Source organism: Capronia epimyces, assembly GCF_000585565.1.
Source record: "Capronia epimyces CBS 606.96 chromosome Unknown aczIQ-supercont1.4, whole genome shotgun sequence".
In the NCBI taxonomy this organism is placed as follows: Eukaryota; Fungi; Ascomycota; class Eurotiomycetes; order Chaetothyriales; family Herpotrichiellaceae; genus Capronia; species Capronia epimyces.
The window spans coordinates 906,795-931,770 of NW_006912907.1; the positions used below are offsets into that span (position 1 = coordinate 906,795).

At 52.4% G+C, this 24,976-nt stretch overlaps 10 protein-coding genes across 10 annotated transcripts in view; 5 read left to right on the forward strand and 5 right to left on the reverse strand.

Annotated features, from left to right (window-relative positions):
• The window catches only part of A1O3_04955 (uncharacterized protein), a gene marked incomplete at both ends in the record, with an annotated part of 1,570 nt that extends 1,330 nt beyond the window's left edge, over positions 1 to 240 (forward strand). The window contains one exon of the mRNA XM_007735083.1: positions 101 to 240. Within this exon, the coding sequence (XP_007733273.1) occupies positions 101 to 240 (140 nt within the window). The remainder of the gene's footprint in view (positions 1 to 100) is intronic.
• Positions 241 to 820: 580 nt separating this feature from the next.
• A1O3_04956 (uncharacterized protein) lies at positions 821 to 1,564 on the forward strand (the record flags this gene model as incomplete). The annotated part of the gene is made up of 1 exon (XM_007735084.1): positions 821 to 1,564. The coding sequence occupies one exon, from the start codon at positions 821 to 823 to the stop codon at positions 1,562 to 1,564; it is 744 nt and encodes a 247-aa protein (XP_007733274.1).
• A 792-nt stretch (positions 1,565 to 2,356) lies between these two features.
• A1O3_04957 (uncharacterized protein) lies at positions 2,357 to 3,758 on the forward strand (the record flags this gene model as incomplete). Its single annotated transcript, XM_007735085.1, has 2 exons — positions 2,357 to 2,400; positions 2,696 to 3,758. 2 exons carry the CDS (start codon positions 2,357 to 2,359, stop codon positions 3,756 to 3,758), a joined length of 1,107 nt encoding a protein of 368 aa, XP_007733275.1.
• Positions 3,759 to 4,525: 767 nt separating this feature from the next.
• On the reverse strand, positions 4,526 to 8,277 carry A1O3_04958 (adenosinetriphosphatase; the record flags this gene model as incomplete). The annotated part of the gene is made up of 2 exons (XM_007735086.1): positions 4,526 to 4,702; positions 4,762 to 8,277. The coding sequence occupies 2 exons, from the start codon at positions 8,275 to 8,277 to the stop codon at positions 4,526 to 4,528; spliced, it is 3,693 nt and encodes a 1,230-aa protein (XP_007733276.1).
• Positions 8,278 to 9,515: 1,238 nt separating this feature from the next.
• Positions 9,516 to 10,289, reverse strand: A1O3_04959 (serine/threonine protein kinase; the record flags this gene model as incomplete). Its single annotated transcript, XM_007735087.1, has 1 exon — positions 9,516 to 10,289. A coding segment is annotated over one exon (774 nt), but the record flags the coding sequence as incomplete, so codon positions are not given.
• A 1,257-nt stretch (positions 10,290 to 11,546) lies between these two features.
• On the forward strand, positions 11,547 to 11,989 carry A1O3_04960 (uncharacterized protein; the record flags this gene model as incomplete). Its single annotated transcript, XM_007735088.1, has 2 exons — positions 11,547 to 11,601; positions 11,766 to 11,989. 2 exons carry the CDS (start codon positions 11,547 to 11,549, stop codon positions 11,987 to 11,989), a joined length of 279 nt encoding a protein of 92 aa, XP_007733278.1.
• A 213-nt stretch (positions 11,990 to 12,202) lies between these two features.
• A1O3_04961 (uncharacterized protein) lies at positions 12,203 to 16,359 on the reverse strand (the record flags this gene model as incomplete). The annotated part of the gene is made up of 4 exons (XM_007735089.1): positions 12,203 to 13,175; positions 13,226 to 14,603; positions 15,041 to 16,188; positions 16,241 to 16,359. 4 exons carry the CDS (start codon positions 16,357 to 16,359, stop codon positions 12,203 to 12,205), a joined length of 3,618 nt encoding a protein of 1,205 aa, XP_007733279.1.
• Positions 16,360 to 18,439: 2,080 nt separating this feature from the next.
• On the forward strand, positions 18,440 to 20,598 carry A1O3_04962 (uncharacterized protein; the record flags this gene model as incomplete). The annotated part of the gene is made up of 4 exons (XM_007735090.1): positions 18,440 to 18,634; positions 18,714 to 19,008; positions 19,136 to 19,759; positions 19,925 to 20,598. 4 exons carry the CDS (start codon positions 18,440 to 18,442, stop codon positions 20,596 to 20,598), a joined length of 1,788 nt encoding a protein of 595 aa, XP_007733280.1.
• Positions 20,599 to 20,997: 399 nt separating this feature from the next.
• On the reverse strand, positions 20,998 to 22,170 carry A1O3_04963 (uncharacterized protein; the record flags this gene model as incomplete). Its single annotated transcript, XM_007735091.1, has 1 exon — positions 20,998 to 22,170. The coding sequence occupies one exon, from the start codon at positions 22,168 to 22,170 to the stop codon at positions 20,998 to 21,000; it is 1,173 nt and encodes a 390-aa protein (XP_007733281.1).
• A 277-nt stretch (positions 22,171 to 22,447) lies between these two features.
• Positions 22,448 to 23,214, reverse strand: A1O3_04964 (uncharacterized protein; the record flags this gene model as incomplete). The annotated part of the gene is made up of 2 exons (XM_007735092.1): positions 22,448 to 22,685; positions 22,784 to 23,214. The coding sequence occupies 2 exons, from the start codon at positions 23,212 to 23,214 to the stop codon at positions 22,448 to 22,450; spliced, it is 669 nt and encodes a 222-aa protein (XP_007733282.1).
• Between the last annotated feature and the right edge of the window lie 1,762 nt (positions 23,215 to 24,976).

Here is a 24,976-nt window from a genome sequence, read left to right on the forward strand (position 1 = left end):
CTCTCTCTCTCTCTCTCTCTCTCTCTCTCTCTCTCTCTTTCTATGTGTGTGTGGGTGTGTGTGTGTGTGTGCAAGTGACTTGCTGAACTGATTTCCACAGCGCGCATCAAGTCGAATCTGGCCGTCCGAAGACTTCCACTAGAAGACATGAAGGCGCTTGACGACCTCGAACTCCCCGATGGCAAGGGCAGGACGATTGATTTTTCGGACGCCTGGGGCGTCAAGCTGTTCACCAATTGACGGCCCAGTCTACCGACTTGGGCATTCATTTCATTTGATGGGTGTGGTCCGCATAGGACGGGCATATCTCTGTACAGCTTGAGGGATGGGATTTGATATAATCACCACAATCAGCACCACCTCCACCTCTACCAATGGAAAAATAGAAGTACGAACAGTGACCAGACTGAAGCAATACAAGGCAAATGGAGTGTTTTGTTGGAATGGTTGATGTGATTTCCCTTATTCTTGTTCTTATTCTTGATACCTACCATACCACCTCATACTACCTAGAAGCAGGCCTTTTTAAGTAAGGTACTCCGTCTCCGTACTGCTGGCTCCATCAGTATTGAATGAGGCCTTAGACTCGTATATATGTATATATATATCTACACCCCGAACTGTTGAGTAGGTGGGATGATATGCCCTTTATAGGGAAGTGCCTGGCCAAGGCTCTAAGCCCCTAAGCCTTTTAGGCCTTTCTTGGGGACAAGTCAAGAAGAACCACCATCTATCCTACATATGTAGAGTCGAGCTCAAACTCAACAAGTTGCATCATGTCGAGTGAGCTGCTATTTCTGACAAGGGACGTATGCCCGAGATGCCAATCCCTCGACCTCGTCTAAACTACGCGGCTCTCAGCTATGTCTGGGGTGACGTTCCCAAGAAGTCGTTTCAAGTTGGTCAACTGCTCCCGCAGCTCCCACACACCTTCGAGGATGCTATGGTCGCAACTCAAGAGCTAGGTCTGCAATATCTGCGGGTCGACTATGTCTGTATCGATCAGCACGACAACTCATCGAAGCAAGAACAGATCGAAATCATGGGCATCATTTATGGCGGTGCATATGTGACATTGGTTGTGCCTCATGGCCAATCTGCTGCAGAGGGAAAGGGAATCCCGCGTGTGGGAGAGTCTGCCGCATTTGTTCACCAAGCACATGTCAGTATTGGCCGAGGCAATAAGATTGTCTCGCGTCTACCATGCTTAAGGATCGAGATGGGAAGCTCTCCCCATGCACAACGTGCTTGGACTTTTCAGAAGATACTTCTTTCCCGGCGCCAACTGATTTTCACAAAACATCAAGTCCACTTTAGCTGCCGGAAGATGATGCAGTGCGAGTCTAGATTCGAGAATGGCCGATTTGACGATGAAGAGGGTCAACCATGGACAATGCAGCCACCAAAACATTGGATGGAACATCATGTTCGGAAAAGTCAGATTGGCCTTGTCACTGCCGCCTGTGTTATAGACTTGGAATTCACTACCATTTACTTTCTGCCGCCACCTCTTTACTGCCGCACTTGTTCTCTGGACTTGGCGTCCTCAACTTCAAGGGTATAAGTATCTCCTCCTCTTTGATCTTTCTCTTCCTTCTTCTTTCTTTTCTTTCCAACTCGTCCTGGTAAGTACAAAACTGAGGCGCCTTCAGCAGGAGAGCAGTTCCGGCAGTCTACTACTAATCTCCATTTTAGTTGGCTCTGGCAGCTCTTGCTGGCTGCTGGCGAACTGCTGAAGGCGGGATGGTGGAGTGTCGTCTCATCTTTGTAAGAGCGGCCGGGTCCTCAGATTTATGTAGTATTAGTATTAGCTAGAGACAATAACAATGAATCTATTCTGAATCATCTTCTCTTTCCCTTTTCCTTCAATGCCTTTACATGTCTTCCACAGCGACTTTCGACTTGCCGTTGAAGACGATCTTGCGAGACGCATGAGACCTTCGTGCTTCGAGTCTGGTCTTGTACCGACGATAGGTATAGGGTACCGAGACTGATAAAAGCATAGTTCAGGGTGTGTGTTTATACCTATATATATATGTACATGCACGGCACCTAGGTACACATGTACAGTACTCCGTACAGTACATAGTCTGCGCAAGGCTGATGCGGGGGAGTTACAGTACTCGGACACTAATACAGTAAGAGGTGGGATTTCAAATCTAAATCTCCGCACTCAGCCTCGTCGACTTTTTTCCCTGACTCCAGCGGACACAGTCTTTCAGTTAATCTGTGTTCTGCGTCTGCGTCTGCGTCTGCGTCTACAACTACGCTTTCTAGAGGCACAGCCATCCACAACAACCACCACCAGTCTGCCCGATAGCAAGACACCTTACACCTTAGTTTAGTACCTCCGAAGATGCCTCACAAACACAAGCGAAAACGCGCCGACGACGAGTCAAAGTACGTTACCCTCGCCCTCGGCCTCGCGGTGAAACCGTGACGGCCAAGGCTGTTCCCTTTCCCTTTTCCCTCCGCCCTATGTCTTCTGTCTACTGTCTTCTGTCTTATGCAGTCAGTCAGTGCAGTTTGGCCCATATCTTCTGTCTCCTGCACCCTACCCTCTCCCATCTCCCATCAGGCATGCCCGCTTCCGGACTGCGCCGCGCACCTTTTCACGAGACTCAAATTATCTATCTGAGAAGAAAGTATTGAGAGAGCCCGAGACTGACGCCATTTTTATTTGGTTCGTGTACAGTTTCGACCTACCGCCCTCGACGCGCGCTCGGCCTCTCACGGCGCTGACGAAACAAGAATCGATCTTCACCTCGGACCGGGAAAAGAAGGAGAAGAAGGCACAGCGACAACAAGAACAGAGGGACAAGACTAAGGCCAAGACCAAGGCCGGGTGCGGGTCCGGAAATGCATTCGCAGACGACACGCCCAAAGCGTTCGCGCGGCTCATGGCGTTCCAGCGCGGCGAGAGGCTCCGAAACTCGGGCCTTGACAACGGCGACAGACCGACAGGAAAGAAGGCCAAAGCCAAAGCGAAAGAGAAAGGAAAAGCCAGGCAAAACGACGGTGCCGGTGCCGGTGCCAGTGCCAAAGCTACTGCTACTGCTACTGCTACTGCTACTGCTACAACCACATTAACTGGCAAAGACCCAACGCCAGCATCCGCGCCAACATCAACAGCAACGTCAGCCACGACAAATCCCCATACTACTACTACTGCTGCTAGTAGTAAGACTTCGAGCAACCCGAACTCGAACCTGAAAATCCTCCCCGGCGAGCGCTTGTCGGAATTCGCCGCCCGCGTCGACCAATCTCTCCCCCTAGCCTCGCTGCCGAAACAGACGACGCGAATCAACAAGATCGCCGGACTGGAGAACCTCAAGACGCCGCTGACTAAGCACAACAAGCGGCTGGCCCGGATGCAGAGCGAGTGGCGCGCCACCGAGGCGCGACTGCGCGCGAAACGCGACGAGATGGCCGACGACCTGGCCGACCAGCGCGAGGAGCACGACATTGTCTGGCTGAGCGCGGGGATCGATGCGAGGGCCGGTGCCGGTGCAGGTGTCGGTGTCGGTGTCGGCAAAAAGAAGAAAAAGAACAAGAAAAGAAACAATGGTGGCGGCAATGGCGATAGCGACGACGATGTCGATCCCTGGAAACAGCTCGAGCGCAAACGTCGCGAAGCCGGCGATCTGGGGCCGCGCAATCTGCTGGACGTGGTGCAGGCCCCGCCGGTCCTCAAACCCGTGCGAAATATCTTCAAGGAGAAAGGGGATAGAATCCCGCCGAGGCCAACTGCTGTCTAGCTAAGGGTAAACACTCGATCGTTCGCGATCGCTAGAAGAAACCCAATCATTCGGTAAAGGGCCGGCACTGCGCAAACTACCACCAACTGGCACTGGCACTGGCACCGGCACCGGCACTGTCGGGGCTAAATCTTCCTATTCGGAGCGATATCGCGTCGAGGCAAGACCAGTCGAGTCGAGTTGACTGGTACAGAAACTCAATCATTCGATTCCCTAAGACCGGGACTACGCCGACTGTGACCACCCGAAACTGGCACTGGCACTGGCACTGTTGGGGCCAAGGCTTCTTATTCAGAGCGATATCGCGTCGAGTCGCGACCACTCGAGTCGAGCTGACTGCTACCACCCAAGGCCCTCTGTCCGGGCTTGGTTTCAATGGATCGTGTTTGATCACGGTCAAGGCCAGTCTTCAAGTTGAACCTGACACCCGCCATCTGGGACGGCATGGCGCAAGGCTAAGCTGGACCAGGGAGGGAGCCTTAGCGATGCTTTGCGTCCCTACTCCTACATACTCCTACATACATATCCCCTACAGACTATTGAGTAACATCTGGCATTTACTCCGTAATGGGACATGACATACTGTGCTGCAGGCCTACTGTAACCCTAGCACCCTAACCCTAAGGGATTGATTGACGTTGAACGAGATATAATGAGTCAAACCGAGCCTAGTTTCGCCTTTGATGGCAATAAATGTCATATTCGTCCAGTAACACCTGGACACCTGGGTATCTCGTCTATCCAACTCCCTTTTGTCTTAGCCGCTATTAACCCCAAGTCCCACCTCCGCCGCCTCTCCCCTGTCTCTTCTGTGCACTCAGCCTCCAATCGTCCTCTCCCGCAAATTTGTTGTGCAAGGGTTGGATCCGTTCGGCCTTTTTCCGTTTGCTTAGACGATCTGTGGGCGCGACCTTGAAGAACGTCGGTGCTGCTTCGACAAGCCACTAAACAAACCCAGTCAGTACCACGTCACCGTCACGAGGAGAAGAACAGTCTGACTTACCTTTGGTTCAATCACAGTCGCACAATGCATGTATTCTTTCGTCGTGAGCACCAGAGTATGGAAAATCACATACTCGGCCGGTTTACCAAACAGCGAGCTGCTGGGATGCATGTATACAGGGGTGCCTTCGATGAGCGTCTTGTAGCCTTCTTGAGGATCTTTGCGCGCCGAGTTGCGGAAGAAGCCAGAACACAATGCCTGGCGCACTTTGATGGTGTTGCGACCACACGACACGATCGGGTGCTTGTACCGCTGCATGATGTTGACCAGTTGTTGTCTGACATCTCGCGCTCTTCCAATCTGACGTTTCTGGATGAAGTTCTCAAAGCACCACGGGTCGCTGAATCGAGATTGCTTCCATGCATTGTATACGTTCAGAAGGGTAAGGTGGTCGCCATGGGGGTCGTGGAATTTGCTCTTCTTCTGGTCGGCTTGTTGTTGTTTCTCTTTCGGCCGATAGAAGACGTTTTGCACGGAAAGCATGGCAACGATGGTGAGCACTTCCTCCGAACATCCGATTTCAACCGAGGCAATCAGAACTTTAGACAAGCCTGGTTCCATGGGAAAGTCGGCCATTTTACGCCCGAGACGGGTCAGGAGGCCTTCATCGTCGAGGGCCGAAAGAGCATAGAGTTCTTCAAGTGCGGTCAACATGGTGTTGGTGGGTGGAGGGTCCATAAAGTCGAAGTGCAGAAGGTCGTTGATCCCCATGGCTTTGAGCATGAGGATGGTGTTGGACAAGTTCTGACGTTGAATCTCCGGGATCGAAGTGGGCAACATTTCCGACTGATACGCTGCTTCGGTATACAACCGGAAGCACTTGCCAGGTCCCGTTCTGCCTGCACGACCGGCTCGCTGTTTCGCCTGCGCTTGCGAGATTGGAGTGACGACCAGAGAATCCATTCCAAGCTTGGGATCGTAGGCGCTCTGCTTGACAAATCCGGGGTCGATCACGTAATAGACATGATCGATTGTGATGGATGTTTCCGCGATGTTGGTAGCAATGACGACTTTTCTGCTTCCCGGCGGCGCAGGGTCGAAAATCCGGCTCTGCATCTCACTGGGGAGGGCAGAGTAGACGGGCAAGATGATCAGTTCCGGTACAGAAGGCCCCAACGCCTTCATCCTCTCGTATAGAACCTCGCAACTGGTGTCGATTTCCTCCTGTCCGGTCAAAAACAGCAGAATGTCGCCCGGCGGCTCAGTCAGGTGGATTTGCATGACAGTAGTCAACGCCGCATCCAAATAATCCTCCTCTGGCTCTCGTGAATACATGATCTCCACGGGGAACGTTCTCCCAGGAATGGAAAATATGGGGCATTGGTTGAAGTATTCCGAGAACTTCTCAGCGTCGAGTGTGGCCGACGTCACAATCAGTTTCAGGTCAGGGCGTCTTTTGAGCGTCTTCTTCAACAAACCAAAAAGAACATCAGTGGCGATGGTTCTCTCGTGGGCTTCATCCAACATGATAACGCTGTACCTTTTGATGTCCGGATCCAGCAGAATCTCTCTCTGGAGCATACCATCGGTCATGTATTTGATCTTGGTCTCTGGTGAAGTTCGATCTTCGAAACGGATGGTATAACCGACTTCTTTCCCTAGTTCACAACCCACCTCTTCCGAGACACGCTTTGCCACCGACATTGCAGCCACTCGCCGAGGTTGCGTGCACCCGATGATTCCATGGTTGGCATAGCCTGCTTCGGCGAGGTATTGTGTGAGTTGGGTTGTTTTTCCAGACCCTGTGTCACCAACCACGATAAGCAGCTGGTTTGCAGCAACGGCATCCAACAGCTGGTTCCGAAATTTGAACACAGGGAGCGACTCTCTCTGCTGTTTGATGGTCATATTCGTCCTCCTACCAAACGACTGGTCCTTGCTCTGCACCGCGCGTTTCCACTCCGGTACGGCTGCGGTCGCTCGCGAGGATTGTTGTTGAGCTTGTCGGAGATCTGCCGCAAATTTACGCTGCTCGGGACTGATCATGGGGTCCTGCCATTGTGCATTCAGATCAATCTTGGAAGCCTCCTCTGCGGCTCTGTCAGCCGCGTCCTGTTGCTTGAGTTCTCTGCGCTCTTTTGATAGTGTTGTTCCTGCTTGAGCCGCCCTGTTTAGTGAGCCTTCTGGAGCTTTCACTACCCTTATAGGGGACAGCTCAAGAGATTGTTTGGTTTGACCGGCGAGGAAAGGAGGTTCTTCCTCCTTGACCTCAATGTCGATGTCCTCTTCTTCTTCGAACTGGCCCTCCCCATTCAAGGTTGCATGATACTCCTCATCGATGTCCGGGTAATCCTGGGCAGATATCGCCCCGGAGGCAATGAGCTGCTTGATTTCCCACCGTTCAGGCGAGGTCATTCTCTTTTTGTTCCTGCTGGGTTTGGAAATGAAGACCTCTTCAATCACAGGAACAGAACTGCTTAGATTTCCGTAGCGATCAATGGATGGGCCACCGTTCAATCGTTCCATATTGGCACCCGAAGCAATCCTCCTAGCTGGAACCAAGTCCTGACCAGACACTTGGTCGACCTCCTTCATCGAAAGACTGATTTTGTTGTTTTCCATCTTGGTAACTTTCACCTTGACAACTTGACCGCGCGACAAGAGATCCGAGGGGTGATTCACTCGGGCGCCGTCTTGGATTGCCGAGACATGAATCAAACCACTGGGATTCCCCTTGACCCCTTCCAGGTTGGCAAAAGCGCCGAAATCTTTCATTCCGTTGATGACAGCGTCGTAAACCTTATACAGTATGGGAGACTCATCTACCTCCCGTGGCGGAGGTTTCTTGAAGTCGTCGTCGTCATAGTCGTGCCGTCTGCTTCTGTGGTTGCCACTTCTTTTCTCATCACGTCGATCTCTGTAGCGGTCGTCTCGTTTGTCATAGTCTTCGCCTCGATCTCGCCGTGATCTCTTCTCCCGTTGAGGACTAGGACTTCGAGACGAATACTTCTGTCTCGGTTTCCTCCCTCTCGAGTAGTCGTCTCCGTCGGGGCTGCGACTCCTTTTCCGGCCTTTGTCGCTGGTGCCGTTTGTGCCATTCACTGGTTTTCCCGCAAGGCCTTCTAGGAGAGCAAAAGTGTCATCTTCCGGCGTCCCAACGTCAGACGGTCGAGTCTCGTCGATGGTTTTCTGTCCAACCATATCATCTTCGTAGTCGTCCCACAGTCGTTCTTGGTCTGGCACAGCCAGACCCTTGAAGACTCTGGCTTTGCGACTGATGTCATCCAGCTCCTCCATATCCGACTTTTGATTCGGCGCAGACTCTTGTTTCCGGCCTTTGTATTTAGGATGCATCGTCAAAATCAAACGATCGATGCTCTCCACCAGACTGTTTGGAAACTCTGCGCCCATGCCTGCCAGAGCCTCCTTGAACTGGGGCAAATTTCCGCCACATTTTTCATGTTGGTCGATGACGAATTCGGCAAGTGTTTTGTCGTTGATCCCGAGATGATTCTGGAGTTCGGAGGTGACTTTGGAGACCAGAGACAGGAGCTCAAGGGAGGTGAAGTCGTCCATGGTCGGCGAAGGCCCCTTGGATACTGTACAGGTCGTGGTGGGAGTTGGACGGTTTCGTCGATGACATTTAGCGTAGCGGATGGCTGTGGCTCGCTCGAGATGAGATTTTTGGGGTTGGTGTCTGTCCTACAATCCAGGACTCTAGCGAATCATTCACCCTGGGCCAGTCTGATGGCGGCTTACAGGCTGTGAAATGCAGAGTCTCGACACTGGGTCGATCGGAGCATCGTGATCAAGAGTCTGATCTTTTCTTGGTCCGCACCTTTGGACTGCAGGGGTAAGTGGTGAGTGGTGTCGGCCTGCGCTTGCACCGAACTATCTTGGCAGGGTCCAGCCCGGCGGCGCCTGGCTTCACGTCATACCAAAAGAGGGTAGCACCAGTAGCACCAGTAGTGCCGCTATTATCGGATGAAGATGAATCGACCATCTTTATTTGGTAGTCCAGAATTTCTGTACTTTTCTCCAAGTCATCCAAATTCGCAGGGGAACAAAAAGATCCCTGATGAAGAATCTCACGGGCCCTTTAGGCGTGACTGACGTGGTTGTGCTTTATTGGCTAATAGTCTACGATTTTACAACACACCAATTCAACCGTGGCCGATGATCGCGACTTTAGATATATACGTATATACTAACATGAAGCAGAATTTGTCAATCCACCCCTCAACAAATCCTCCCTGGGTGTATATTACCCTTTCATACTGCCTTTGACGGGTCACCGAGTATACCTTGTCATGTGTTCTTACGGCATAACCCATGCGGTTCGAGGGGAGTGCACAAGGCAACCACAACATAAGATAGAGACACGACTACGCAAGAGATGTGTTACTTCGCCAAAGCCAGGCCCTCCTTGTGACAATCCCACGCACGACCCAGGTCTAGATCAGCTCCCTTCTAGGAAAGGAGGGTCATGCTCAGCATGTCGAGATTCAGGGATATCACTTGAAATCTATCATGTCAAATGGGTAAGCTTAACGGTACGCTTATTGATATATCTATGATCTAAATATCGATGAATAATAGGTGGATCTGCATGGCTAGACTCTGTCACTTCTGAATAGTAATAAAGTCTGAGCAGAACTTTGGTGAGGGTCATCGTGAATAAGTTGAAGTGATACTACAGGCAGGTCGGAGGATTTCTATGACTATACCGGCTCGCATAACGTTAGGTAGCTGTGGAGTGATAGAAGAGTAACCTCCTGTCCCGAAGCTCATGACACCTCGTTCCATTTCACGAGTGTAGGATGGGCGTGAGATGTTTCTAGCTCTCGAAGAACCTCACTCATAGAGGCGAAGTCGCCATGCCAGCAGCTCAGGATTAACCGCCCAAGAGGTAGAGATGTAACGTCGGGAAAGCGGTTGTTTGCATATAGCTGTTCAACCTGCTGATATCGGTCATTGGATGACTCGAGCTCATGGTATGGTGGTCTTCCAGTCATAACTTCGTAAATTGCACAACCAAATGCAAAAATGTCTGTGCATCGATTCACCCTGGGTATTGATGGTCGGTAACTGAACCATTCGTAACAGGAATCTGCTGGTTCACCGTCGATGCTACAGCCTTCAAAGTCGATTATCTTCAGGCAACCCTCTCTTGTTAGAATCATGTTGTTACAGCCAACATCGCCGTGGATAATATTCCAGTTATGTGAATGCTGATAACCTTTTGCAGCTTGCTTCAGCCAGCTCAACTTTATTTGGATTGGAATCTTAATTGCAGAGGGAGATTGACAGATTTTCCGAAGGACTTGGCCTCTTTCGAGAATAATGGAACCATCTTTCCGGGTACCCAGCAATTTGGCAATATTGGGATGCAAACCGAGACGGTGATATGCTCGACGTTCAACTTCGCCTCTTTCGCTCTCTTGAAATTCTTTTAAGATTCTCTTGTCATCGATCCCATAGACAATTCCTGATTTCCCGGCACCAAGGAATTGTAATGCTTCAAATGATATCGAATCAATGTCTGTGTTACTTTGATGATGAAGCATTTGAAGGCAATTGGTGCAAAGCTCCCTTACAATGGAGAGGAGTGAGAGGAAAGACCTCGCGGCGCGCAGGAAGGGTCCAGGATCGAACACCAACTTCCCCCGACGGTAACGAGTGTTTGGAAGGACTTTCGGGAAGCGCAGGGAGGAAAGAGGGCCGTACTGAGGCTATGGTGGGTGTAGCATCGTTCAGGGAAACAATAGATGAATAGTAGTGCTTCTAGCTTTGATAGCTCCTGTCATGGCACCATATGCTTTCGTGCTCTTCGATGGAAAGTTGGTATGAAGAGAGGAGTTGAACGTCAGTGACACCGCGCGATCCGCTCCCTGAAGGTCGGCCGACCTGCCTCTTCCGTTACTTTGTTTGAAATTCCCATCTCGTGCGAAGAAGACTGCTTGATGAACTGGTTCATGCGCAGTGGTTTCAGGCATCTAAAGATTACTGGCAATGTTCTTCCACAACCCTGTTCACCGGAGAAAGCTGAGGTAAAGTGTCTTAAACCCCTCATGGACCTACTATGGAGCACCACAGTACCGCCCCGCCCACCTCCTGCCCTTCGGTCATAGGGCACCGCCTGCACGTCCCAGCGTGATCTGATAGGTACGTAGCTCCTTCCGTTCGATCTGGAAACTAGTTGTAGATTGTAGATCCAAGGCCATGGCTTATGTACCAAGGCGTCTCTACTCAAGCAAGTCGTCTTCTTCCTCCCATCCTCCACGCTTACTTCCCCGTGTTCGAGAGCTGGCTTCGTTCTCGAAAGAGCAATGGTGATACTGCGTATACTACTCGAAGAGTCGTCGCTGCCGGCACTAGAACTGTAGGCCTCGGTGTCGAGGCTGACGTCTTCAGCCACTTGTACAACACCACGACCAGGAGCCTGCAAGAACGTGGCAGTCAATTGCCATTATTGCGATGCGTAAGGATTGACAGTAGCGGTGACTAGCCTGGCCGCAGAGAAGAGATCCCGCGTGAGCCTCCAGGCCGTCGGCGATTTCAGTAGCGCCCCGATCTCCTAAGCCTAAGGCACCTATAAGGGGTCTCTTACGTCGACGTTGTACACTATCCGTACCTTACGCTCTTTCCCCTCCACCCCTCCACCCCTCCCTCCTTCCCGCAGCAGGAGCAGCTGTTCGCTGCCCATCCTTTCGATCTTCCTGAGTTGCTGCTCTTCTGTTCTTTGTCCCTTTCCGTCGTCTATCTCAGTCTCATTTTGTATCTAAACCTGAATTATCCTTACTACGACTCAAGTTGTCTGACTATCATTAACTACCGCACCTACAATGGAAAACATCCGCGCAAAGCTCAAGCGTAGACTCAGCCATAAGGACCAGAATGGTAGGTTCAGTATTGTGTTTATCATTTGTGCCCACCATCTGGCTATATTCAATGTTATTACAAGGACGCTGGTCCCTTGATGTACATATCGCCGAGTCAAGCCTTTCGAATCCCCTCAGGCATATACCTAGGCTGTCATAAGCAACCCTGCTAATGATCCATAGCCAACTTCGATGACCATGATTCTGCCGACGAAGATACTGTGGCCCATGTCACCAAGGAAGCTGACGATGCTGAAAAGGAGGGCCACGCTACTGGGAAGCCGGGGAGCTTCTTGAACCGCCTAATTCTGCACGGCAACAAAAAGACCGAAGAACAGATTGCACGAGAATTCGCTGCCGCGAACCCCGAGGCTGGCGCGGCAGGTAAAGTGGTCACTCAACGATGAGCATTCCTGCAAACAGTCGAGAGGGTGTGGAGGTCCACACTGCGGGTACATAAACGTTGGCTAGCAACAATATAGTCGTCGCCAACATTGAGATAGCCTTTGGCTGTCACTCGTACACAGACGGCTTGGTTGGATTTTCATCCACGCGTGCGTCTTCGCGGTCGGCTCCGGCACATCGTGTGACCAAACGGGGGTCTCGCCCTTGAAGAGCCCCTATGCGTGTGCCGTGACGGAAGCCTGTGCAGATTGAGCCTCTTCAAATCCAGCTTCCTCGGGTCCGCGAGTCCATTCCAGCGGCAGGGCTGAATCTTGATTGCCTGGGAAATCGAGGTTCGTGGCGACAGCTCCGTGAGTCGGGATCTTGGAAAAGTCCATTCTCTTCTTGTACGCGAGTACACGCTTGCGAAGTTCCGGATTTGCCGAAAATTCGCGCAGACATGTGTTGATTCGGTCCTCGACCATCTCTTTGGCATACATGGCCATGTCTCTGTCCTTGAACGTCCCAATAAATCGGTAACTTAGCCAAAGGAACAGGATCAGGGTTTTGTGGAGATCCTCCAAACTCTGCAAATATTCTCGGTCCCCCGAGATGGGCTTCTCAAGTACTTCCAGGTTGATTTCCGCAATGTCGACGACCGTCACCTGCCTTTGTTCGGCTATGATTTGAGCTAGAACTTTCATTGCCATAGTCACGTCATGCGACGAGCTGTAGCCCGGGGCAGCTGTCAACACAATTCGTTGAGCAATCGTCAGCCCTCGAACGGGTTCAATGATGTGGGCAATTCGACTCTGGTCGCGGATATTGCATAGTTTGAATCGACGATGGATAGACGCTGATTGACAAAGGCGCCTCAGAATATACTCAAATGGAATTCCCTTGGGCAATCTGGTTGCCATATCCTCCATGAAGTCTCCAGGAGGTAGAAGACCTGCGAGTCTGATCGGAGGATCCTCGGCGCTCATGGCATCTCGGACGATAGGGAGATCCTCGTCGTTCAGGGTGGTGACGAGACCCACGTTGACTTCTGTGGAGCTATCGGACTTCTCAGAATTGTTCATGGCTTGATGTGAGCTTCGGTATCTTCCTGCTCGGCCACCAATTTGTTTGATTTGGGGAACGGTCAGCTGTTCCGTGTAGGAACCGTTGTATTTCACAACTCCATGGAAGATGATTCGCTTAACGCTTCTATTCAGTTGTCAGTCTGATTCCATGTGGCCGGGACCAACGCTGCTTACAAGTTCAACCCCATTCCGATAGCATCGCTGGCAACTAAAAAGTCATAGTCGTTGTCAGGGTCGTTGAATAGTGCAGCTTGCTGTGCCCGAGTCTCTGGAGGCAGGCTTCCATACACAATGGCACATCGACGGCCCGTGTCCAGTTCGATTTGTTTTTTCATGGCGTGCAAGCTGAAGACGGAAAATGTTACGATGCAGTCGCCCTTTCGAAGGTTTTTGAGGTTCCCCCCCAAACTCTTCGACATCACCTTCAACGGATTCAGGCGCTTGTACTCGTGTACATGTAAGCTATCGCCGGTCGAAGCGGTCAGTTCGCGGATTAATGGAAGGACGCGGGCTTCTCCACAAAGATGGACTTCTTTAGCGTTCGCACCGAGGAACGCTCGAGTCCACGCCCATCCACGGTCTTCCGAGGCCATCATTTGGACTTCATCAATGACCGCCACCTCAACCGGCGTGGTGACATCGACCATTTCCACAGTCGAGGCTGACAGCGTGACGTTGGGATCATCATCAATCCGGACATCGTCTCCGGTCACCAGATCGCACGACAGCCCTTTCGCCTTGAACCTCGAAAAAACCTCGTGCGCGAGCAGTCTCAGTGGCCCGGCGTAAAACCCAGAACCACTCTCCTCAAGTCTCTTGAGTGCATTATATGTCTTTCCCGAATTCGTCGGGCCGATATGAAGGTGGACATCCCTCTGAATCTGACGAGCAGCAGTGTACCATTCAGTCGGGTACCGCAGATCCGGCCTGACCGACATGTCTCCCGAATCTCGTTGCGCTTTTTGCAGCAGGACAAAATCGATGAACCCGTAATGGAGGGCCCTTTCGAGCTCGGCACGCCACTCAGGAGAATTCTGGGTGCGCCCGATCTCTGCCAACAATCTGTCATCCTCGGCTGTTTTGGTTTCATCGGAGCCAGCCACGATTCCTTCAACCCTCCTTTTAAAACCGTCCCAATATATCCGGTCCGGATCAAGGGCGGCGAGCTGGTCCAAGTGCGAGTCGCTGTCAGCTTTCGTAGACGCAAGGCGCTTCTTGAGACTTTCTAGACAAACGCGGACTCGATTTGAGATGGCTTCCGGGAATAGCCTGATCGATAGCCTGCCAGGTCTTCGATTCGGGGTCGCCGATGATTTCGCATGCCTGGACGGCTCGCTCCTGCGGCGCACTGAATTCAATGGTTCCCGCCATAGAGGAGTAGTGCTAGTGTAGTCGCGTCTTCCTTCTTGGAGTTGCCTTGAGAGGGCCGCAAGCTGGGCTCGAAACGAACAGCAAAGGCATTGGCCTCGTCGTGCCGAGATGGCCAGCATGCCACGGCGGACGAAGGCAATGGTGATGACGGAGAGCAGGAGAGACAAAGGCGATGACGGGTCTGAAGTTCAAGGCACAATCATTTGCACCGAATCCCAGCTTGCACACAAACACAACGCCAGGGAAAGAGAACAAGACCTGACATTGGAATACTACCAATTAGAATTATAACAGACGAGAGTCGTCCAAAAAAAGTTCTAGACTGCGGGTTAGGCTTGGGACTTTCTCCAGCAAAGAAGAGGTACGTAAATTCACGGCGAGGTCACGTGGGCGCTCACCAGCGTTGCGCCGCTTTAATCCAGTGCTCGCCCTCATCTTCCAACTCCATGAAACATTCAACATTCAACATCAGCCACCTGTTTTCTCTTTCAATTTTCTTTTTCTGGGATGCCTGATTCACCCCGGCTTTCTATTCGTAAATTCGTAGTGGTGACAATGGTCAGGTTAAACACCAAGTTGTGAAATCCCTTACTTCGGCTGAAACGACACTAGAGAAACTTGCTCCTTCGCCAACGACTCGCTTCATGACTGCGGTGCCAATAAATCTCGCATCAAGCTCCTCGTCATGATTTCCGTGGATATTCACCAGAACGGCGTCAAAGTCTTGATTCTGCGCTTGCGGAACCCTAAGGTACACCAACCGATTTATCATGATATCTGTGACCGGAAGGGATGAACCAGGTTCATGGAGTGTCTTCGAGGTGGGTACTACGCATAGCGAGTGACCCTCGCACATGACAATGATCTGATTTTCGAGGGTTATCTGTTGAGGGACTTGCAATTTTAGGCTGGGCCTTTTCAGAACAACACCATGGTCTGTCACACGAGCCCATCGAGTGCGTTTGCTTTCTGTTGACCCTGCAGCCTCGATCATGCGATCCTGGTTCTGTGCTAGGAATGATGAAGGCAAACTGCGTAAGTGTGGAATTGGAGAACGCGAGCCGGGCCTGAAGATGATTTCACCTGGAAGTGCAGTCAATGAGTTATAGATAGTTTCCATGGTTGGCATGTGTGAGCGCAGCCCAAAATGGAAGCCCAACAGGTTGGCGAAGACTATGGCCTCGTCTCTTAACTGGCTGGTACTGCGATGGCTCATCGATTGAACAAGGGCCATCATACGGCTTTCGTTGGCATCCCGTCGCTTGTCCTCCGACTCCTTCTGAACGACCAGGTCCTGAAACTGGAATTCCCGCTGAAGGGCCTCGGCGAGTCGTGCTTCTAGATTGATGCGGGTGTACTCTCGAAGATGCTGGCAAGTTGTGAGTTGTTCGAGCGTCAGCAAACAATCTTTGAATGCAACAACGACTTTCTCGGGCATTGGAAGAGCACCTTCCTGCAACGTCCAGAGCCTTTGCATCCAATCGCACATCAGCAATTCGAGCTGGCAGGTGACAATATTGACACCACTGATGGACAGCAGCCTGCTGTCTAAGACGAGCACGAACGCCGCATCTTCGTACACTCGACGCATCTGGTTGATTGCCATCTCCCGGTGCTTAATGTACCGCTCACCTACAGGAACACAGAGTGTGTCCAGCCATATGGGATAGTCCGCTGCGCTTGATATGCGATGTGCTTGCGACATGAGCCAGTTGTACCTGCACCTGAGAATGGCATTGGCCTCCGGGTTTCCCAACCCATGTGCCCTGGGCAGAAAATTAGAAGCTCGCAAAATGCATTCCTTCAGGGTTGACCTACCACACGTGGCTGATCGCTATCCATCGACCGGCGCTCGACGCATCCGCCGCCGGGACGACAGGGGCGTTGGCGCAGTCTTTGGCCTCAGCGACGACTGGAAACTCACATGCTTCCAGCATTCCGACGACTACCTCATTATCCACGTGAAGAACAGTGCATTCACCCCCGCATTGACTTGTGTGGCAACTGACAGAAGTCGCTGGCCGTGTGACCCGTCGAGCCGAGCATCGATTGGGTTGGCAATGCGCATGCATATCGCTCCCCGGATATGGCAGAATATACAAGAGATACCATGCCGACAGACACTTTTCGAGTCCACTTGTACGCGCTAAGCACCGCCCTTTTTTTGCAATGAGAGCCTGTAGTATCGGGATCACCGTGTCCGCATTGACAGACACCTCTTCGATATAACTTGATACCAGTCCGTCTCCGGTCTCGAAGTAGGTAAAGGATGAAATGAAGATCTCCGCCAGGGTCTCGTACAAGACGCCGATAGCTAGAAGCACTTTAAAAGTTGTGCTCTGAAGGCAGTCCTCGGCGTTTGTATTGGGACGAAAGGGTGGGAAGGTCTTCAGAGTAGCATTCAAAGCCTGGAGAGATTCATACATCAATTCAGTCACTCGTAGCCTCGCATCTTGTGTCCTTTCGACAAATTCAAACATGAATTCGGAGGAATTCAGCAGCCCACTCTGCCAGCTCCTCAGCAGACCTTCTTCGCTCCAGTCAGGGCGACAATCGCGAAGAATTGGCAGGACGCAGGTAGAGAGGATGGCTGGGATGGTATGCTCGACCAGGGCCGTCGTAGAGACAGTCCGCTCGCCGTTGGGATGATGTCGGATGAACCACGACGGATTCCACTCCAGATCGAATGCGCTGTGAAATGCCTGTAGAAGTTGGAAGAAGAAACGAAGCTGTAGATGGACAGCGGTGCCTTCAGGAGGAGCGGTGGCCTCGTTGTGCGGCTGAGCTGGCAGACGTGGCAGCAGAGAGTCATTCACGAGACATGGCACATGCAGGCCCTGCACCCCAAGTGCCTCATGCAGAATCTCCATGTTTTGGGTGTTGACTGCAGCAGATTAACTTGCGATGACTGACAGCCAGGGGGTGACCTGACCGTAACTGCAGAGGTTTGTACATATGCACATGACATTACAGTGCACGAGAGCGTGCCATAGGTGCCTCTTTAGCCTGGGGACCCTAGACCCTAAGACTTAGGGGCGCCTCTCAAGCCGGGGGAGCGCTTATGTACATGCTTAAGGTACCTATAGGTACCTAGGTATGTACCTACCTATACCTGTTACTGTACCTGAAGGAAACTGTAGGTACTGTAATTCCTCCGTCCTCCGTACGCTCATCTTGTTAGCTTCATCGCTTTTGCAGCATGCAACCTTGCTACATATCAGGTCAACATCACTCCTGAAGGCTCGGCAGCCGTATCGGATCAAGTTGTGATCTGGTTAAGCATCCCGGCCACTACAATCACGATCGGATTCGGGTCTCTTCACCTCCGGCTTCCATGCATGGCATCGGCAGGCACATGGTCTTGGAACATTCTCAGTGGTCTGCCACCAGCCATCACCCACTCTTCATGGCGACGGCGCGGGGTGTGGTCTTCGCTGTCCATCTGAGTGGGGTTTCTATGGCGAGGCTTGCTATGAGAGGCCTAAGGGCCGGCGACCCTGGCGAGGCCATCTTGGTCTGGATACATACGTGTCTGACCACTGACCACTGCTTGCTCAGTCGATCGCTTGCCAGGATCGCCGTACGTTAGACCCAGCCCTCCGCATATGGCGGCACTCTACCGCAGCTTTCTTTGACCACATGTGTGGCAACCAGTATTCCTACGAAGGCTGCCTCGGTACACACAGCCCCTCTCCGGAGGATTGGTTCCTGTTTTGGTAAGAGTTGGACGTCAGTTGCTGTGAGTGCAATTGAGCACTCCAGCATCTTCGGCGACATGGACTGGAAGGGACATCGGGCGGTACTGGCTTCAGAATTCTCCTGCCGAGCCCACTGTGCGACTCGGAGAATGTTACGATACCCCAGGCATACCACCTGACCATGTGCCCAACCCCTCTACCCTCATATATACGGTGAACTTGGATGGCCAGTTACTGTTCTCTCTCATTGATATGAGCTCCTTTCCCTCTCTTGTTCCTCAGTCACAAAACCAATCGTCGCAGAACCTGACCCACAAGAATGGCTGAAGAAAAGTCTCTCAACGACCCATCCGTCCCTGGCAGCGATTCAGGCCAACAAGAAGGGGGAGTCCCGCCTGTCGACCATGTGGAACGAATCAAGACAGCAGAGAAAGTCGAAGGACACCCTGGATACTATGAGAAGGATGGCCTTCGGACTTATGGCGACGGCGTGGATCACGATCATGAACCTCCTGTGAGTGTTTTTTCTGCGCTGGCCTTTCTTTCGAGGAGGCTCATGGACTTGCCACTAAGTACCAACTCCTTCAAAACAGTGGACGGTTCGACGGATCTTGAGTCTGGTGGCCATGGCTTTCCTGTGGACCGGTTCACAAATCCCAACCTATTTCATGGGCGCAATCCCCCCTCTCATTTACAGAGACATCGGAGGCGTGCACAACTGGACCTGGTATATTCTGGCCTACCTGCTCGCTCTTGCAGCCGTGTGTCCGTTTGTCGGCTCGCTTTCGGACCTACTTGGCCGAAGGTATGTTGCATTGTTAGGGTCAGGGTTTTTGGTGATTGCCATGATCATTTGCGGCACAGCTCAGGGCATGCACCAGTTCATTGGTAAGCATCCTCTTCCTCCTCCTCCTCCTCCTCCTCCTCCTCCTCCTCCTCCTCCTCCTCCTCCTCCTCCTCCTCCTCCTCCTTTGGGAAGGCCGCTGTTACTGACACGAAAGGGCGACAATAAAAGCTGGCATGGCAGTATCCGGCGCCGGGGCAGGGATTTGCGAACTGACCTGTCTTGCTGGCACGGCGGAACTGGCGCCGACTCGTAAACGCGGCCAGTACGTGGCTATTCTCGTGGCGACCATCATTCCATTCTGTCCTTCGGCGCTGTATGCCCAAGTCATTGCCGGCTATTCCTCCTGGAGATACTGCTGTCTAGTGTGCGGAGTCTGGGCCCTGATCGGCCTCGTCGGGGTTCTTGTCTTCTACTTCCCTCCTCCACGGCCGAACTCGCGCGGACTGACCAAACGAGAAATCATCGGCGAGATCGATTTCGTCGGAGGCTTCCTCAGTATCTCCGGCAGCATCATCTTCCTGGCCGGGCTTGAATGGGGAGGCTACCAGTACGACTGGGAGAGCGCGCATGTGTTGGCCCCGTTGATCATTGGGTTTTTCTTGTTGTTTGTCGCCTTCCCGATCTGGGAGATCAAATTCGCAAAGTTCCCCATGTTTCCGTCGCGAATGAAGAAGGAGGCGCGCGTGCTGACGCTGACGCTGATCATCACCGCCATCTCCGGCGCCAATTTCTTCTGTATCCTCATGTTTTGGCCTACCCAGGCATTCAACGTCTACGGGCATGATCCGGTTGGTAAGTCGACCTCTTCCGCTGCTCGTCCCAGCCCCCCCCCCCCCAAAGATGAAGACAGGCCCAGATCTCCGTCTCTCCCTCCCCCTTGTCGCAGAACCAGCCCACTTCACTTTGCTCTACTAAGGCCTGGTGCACCATCTGACTCTCACGTGAACACACTTATAGGGGTCGGCGTCAGGACTCTGCCCGTCGCATTTGCCATCCTTGGAGGCTGTGTGATTGTGCTAGCACTATTGTCACTGCTGCGAGGCCACATCCGCGAGTTACTCCTCGTGTCTTCCATCTTGATGACGGCCGGGAGCGGGTCGCTGGCCGTGGCGAATCCGCACAACATCCACCAGGTGTACGGGATCCTGGTGGTGGCGGGCCTTGGGATCGGCGGCATTGTGGTTCCCGCGTCCATCATCACCACCATCATCTGCCCGGACGACATCATCGCGACCGTGACGGCCCTGACCATGTCGGTGAGGGTGTTGGGCGGCGGCACCGGCTACACCATCTACTACAACGTCTTTGTCAACAAGTTCAAGAAAAAGGTTCTCGCCGACGTCGGCGGCATCATGGTCGGCGAGATGGGTTTCACCAATCCCTACGACGTCCTGGCTGCCATCGGCGCCACCGCCTCGTCGTTGCTCGAGGACCTGCACCAGATCCCGGGAATCGCCGGCAACGAGACCGCCTATCAGCTCGTCGTCGCCGCCGGCCAGACCGCCTTTGCCGACAGTTACAAGTGGGTCTATCTGGTGTCCATCGCCTTTGGCGGCGTCGCCATCATCTGCTCCTTGTTCCTCGGCAATATCGACAAATACATGGACGACCACGTCGCCGTAGTCATGTAGTTCTCCGACAGGACAAGGGGCTTCGAGAGCTGCCCAAATAGCTGGGGTGAGTCACGAGACGCGGCGAGCAGCTTTGTCCTTCCCTTCTTACACTCGTGTCCCTTTGCCTTGGGAAGTGGGAAATCGGACTCATCAACTAACGGGAATAGATCTCCCAGGAACCTCGGCGTGGGCCACGAATCTTGATATACCAGGCCGGGGTTGTCCAACGTATATAGCACAATATTGCAAATAATCAGGCAATAGTATCCGGACTGCCCAACACTCAATCTGCCCGTTTGTTCGTTTCACCGAGCATTTCCTTAGGAGAACGTCGATACATGATTCCTTTCTGGTCATCTGAGTGTGCTTGCCATTGCCACAGACAAAACCCCAGGGTGTGCGCAGCAGCGTCACAGCTCATACCAGCTGTCTCCAAAACTCATCGTCCAGATAATCAAATAGTCCCGCTCCAGTGACTGACATTTCAAGAAGCTCTTCAGGGCTGATGTGGACGCTTGGGATCAAGGTGGCACTGGGGTCTCCAGAATACTCGTCCGCGGTGTTTTGCGTTGCCATTGAAGGCAGATCTTGCCCATAGCCGTTAAGGGCCGGTCGATCTAGGGTTTGCTGTTGGATGGGTTCAACGAGAGTGCGTTGGTGTTGGTGTTGGTATTGGTGATGCTGTTGATCTTGAAGTTGTTGTTGGGGATGAGAATGGCGATGGCGCTTAATCTTCCGTCTCGACTCGAAAACCTCCCTAATACATCTCAGTCTGCTGACGACGCGGTCAGTCTGGGCTGAAACGACACTCCGACCGTCTCGCCGGAAGGAATCCCTCTCGATTTCCAGCGGAGAGTGGATCTGGCGGGATATATCCGCGTACTTGCTTTCCACTGCTTGTAGGATGGAGACAATGTCTAAACCGTAACGCTGCAGATAGCTCTCGTCCCAGCCAGGCACGTTGTCGGGGCTGAGCACACATAATTTCGCCAGGATGAGGGCGGCGTGAGAATAGATGGCGAAGACTGAGAAAGGGACGTTGAAAAAGCTTCTAGTCGGCCAGGAGCATATGGTGTCAAAGACGGGCACCAGACTGTGTACGAGGTTAACGATCATGGGAAGACGCATGTTTGTCGTCGATCCAGGCTCCCCGTTTACCCAAGGGTTGCGTAAGCCGTCGAGGTCCTCGAGAGCAATGCCATAGAGAAACAGTCGCACGTTGTCGCAGTGTATCTTGCATACCAATGCGAGGTCCGAAGCAAGTGAATGTGGTTGGGATGGGCGATATGACTGTGCATCCTCGTCCTGGTCATGGCCTTGGCCTTGCTGGTTCTCCATCACAATATCGAGTTTGAACTCCTCTTCAGCACGGCGTAGATCTGTCTCTAGTGCCTTAACAGCCATCGCGATGGGAGTGGACCAGAAGCCGTCCTGAGATGCGCTGTTGAAATCGTCTGGTGACAGCGCGCGACTGATCCGGTCGACCAAGCAGTGCAGTCGCACCAGTTGGACAAGGTATACGTCTGTAGGATACTCCCGTGCTGCTGTGATGGACCGGCAACAGTCATCGACGTATTTTGTGCTCCTCATGGGCTCCATATACCTAATGCATGCTGAGGCACTGCACAGCTCACATCAATTTAGTCAGCGGAGGGTTTGCCATATGTATCCAGGATTCATTGGAGGAGTCAAGTTTTGTTTGGGGATCAAGGTAGAGAGGGAGACTCTCGTAAGCTTCACGATGATCTTCCGATATCGTAGAAGCAGGAAAGAGTCTTCTCGTAAAGTGAGGCGATGCCAGCCTTGAACTTGCATCCTAGTAACTTTATTGTAACGGCCAATAGCAAGGTGCAGAAAGCTAATCGACTTACAGAGACATCAAATATGCGCAGCCAAGGAATGCTCTTCTTTCCTCGAGCGTATGGGGCGTGGTAATCCAATGGCGGTCTTTCAAGTAAGTTTTCGCCTTCCCGTCGGTCATGAGCCCAAGGCTCTTGACTGCCTTGATTGCGGCGGGTTTTCCCAGGCCCAGATCGGTCACCATTGCCAGAGCCATATGGAGCAGAGTGCTGAACTGTGCACCGGTCGAGATATTGAAGTGATACCTGAAGCCACTCATCGTCAGAAAGAGGAGGCCAGAGCCCGAGAGGGCGAGCTTCAAGGAGATCGGGTGAAAGACAGAGACGCATCAGATAGACAATACCAGGCTAAATAGACGAGGAGGCCTTGGAGCAGATCGAGGTTCTGCTCTCCCTTTAGAAGCACACGTTCGCTGAGAGAATCCCCTATCCGCCGGGCCAAGGTGAGTTGTTGAGCTGCACCCTGCCGCAAGCTTGCCATCATGATTGTCATGTATAGGAATGGTTTTCGGTCTTGCAACTCCCTGGCGCTGACACGATCGGGGATGACGACAAACGGGAAAAAGGGAGCCATGTCGGAACGGAATGCGTTCAATCGGTCCTCAGCGTCAGCTCCTACAGGGAGATCATATGATCCCTCCGCGAGATTGGCAGAGCCCGAAATGACGGCATCATGATTGCCCTGAGTGGGTTGACGGGATGATGAAAAGGAGCCAAAATGGTTCGAGAGGATCTCGGGGGAGGTTTGTTGCGATGCGGCCAGCAAGGCAGCCATTCCATCTACTTTCTGTACCAGCCTTGAAACATCACTGCTAAAAAGTCAATATCAAGATACGTAGTAAACTGAACGGCATGGCCCTCTCCGGTTGCACAGGGGGGCTCCCAAGTCCGCCGTGAACGCTGACAGCGTATCAGCCGGGACGATGGTGGTACAGTAGAATCCCTCGACGGCTGGACCTGGGAGATTAAAGTACTGATTCGCGACCAAGCATGGCAGAGGGCACGTACGAGGCAATGGGGTTCTTTCGTTTGTGGGCACCTGGTGCTTGTACGGTGCACTGCTTGTTGAGACGCCGGCAACTGCGATTCGGCAAGGTCAGTCAAACTCAGAACACTGCTATCCATATGGATCTCAAGTCAAGCCAAGTCATGCTAGATCCGACTCTTGCGACTATGCTCTCGCCCTCCCGGGACCGCAGTCGGTTTTGGATGAATAAAACGGCATCTGATGGGCATAGGCATACCGTGAACAAACCGCTCCGTCTTGTTCGAGATCACAGCGGATTTTGGCGTGGGCGCACGCCTTGCAGGCCCTAGGGCCGGTTCTTGGGCCAACATGGTTGGGTGGAGGCCAGCGGAGCATCGTGACTCTCATTCATTCCAGGAATCTATTGCGCAATCGAGCCCTTTCGAGCATCTTTTGTCCGTGTCCGTGCGCTTTCGAGGATCTGACATCCAGCTTCTCTGCCGCAGGGATTGTCTTGGACAGCAGGACAAACAGCCTGAAATATCCCAGCACCAAACGTACGGACGTGGACTGATCCTGGCTAGCCCCGATATGGGAATGTTCCGTGTCCGTGTCCGTGTCCGCTCCAGGGTGGATCGCGACGACGCCTCCTCAGGCCCGAGCCGCCACGAAAGGGAAAGCCTGCTGGATCCATAAATTGACAGTCGAGCGTAGAAAAGCAGAATAAGAACAAAGCGAAGACCAAGCCGACCAAGTCGAGAGAGAGATAGAGAGAAAGAAACAGAGAGGAGCCGATAAATGGCATCAAGCTTTTGGTGCTCTTTGCTGGCCCTTTTTTTTTGCAGTCGTTTTGATGACCATCAATGTCTCGTTGATCGCAACGTTCAATCATCGTGATGAAATGTTTCCGTTATCTGTCCAGGCGACACTCGCCTGACACCCAGTCCTAATGTAAGGAAGTTTTTTTTGTATTGCTCCCGTCGCTGTCTTGATCCTGCATCCGGCCCTACGACTTGCCGCTGTGGTTCCCAGGCATCAAGGAAGGGTAGTTCGACGATGAGTGGTGTTATGACCTTGTCCATGATGCTGTTGTGGTCTTGCAAGCTCCTTGGGGCGACCATCTTGGAAAAATTCTGGCCGAGAGTTGTAGAGCCATCGAGGGCCATCAAGGACGCTGCAATCTGCGCCAGACATGGCCAGGTACAGTTGTCCAGAAGCCCAATTCATACTGAAGACAGCCTTTATTTGTTCCCTCGACACAGGCCAGTCCGTGTATCGGCCACCAGATCCTGTCTACGAGGCACCGGTCGATGCTTCGTGGACCGAGGAAGGATGCAGGGAGTTGTGAGAGGACTGGAGCGGAACTCGGCCAATTCGAGGTCGTTCGGTTAGTGGGAGGAAGGCAACAGTAAGATAATGTACATTGTACCACTATAGCGCCTTGGGTGTAGAGGTAAGATGTGAATTACTCCGTTCAGTAGTAGTAGTAGTAGTAGTAGTAGTAGTAGTAGTAGTAGTAGTAGTAGTAGTAGTAGTAGTAGTAGTAGTAGTAGTAGTAGTAGTAGTAGTA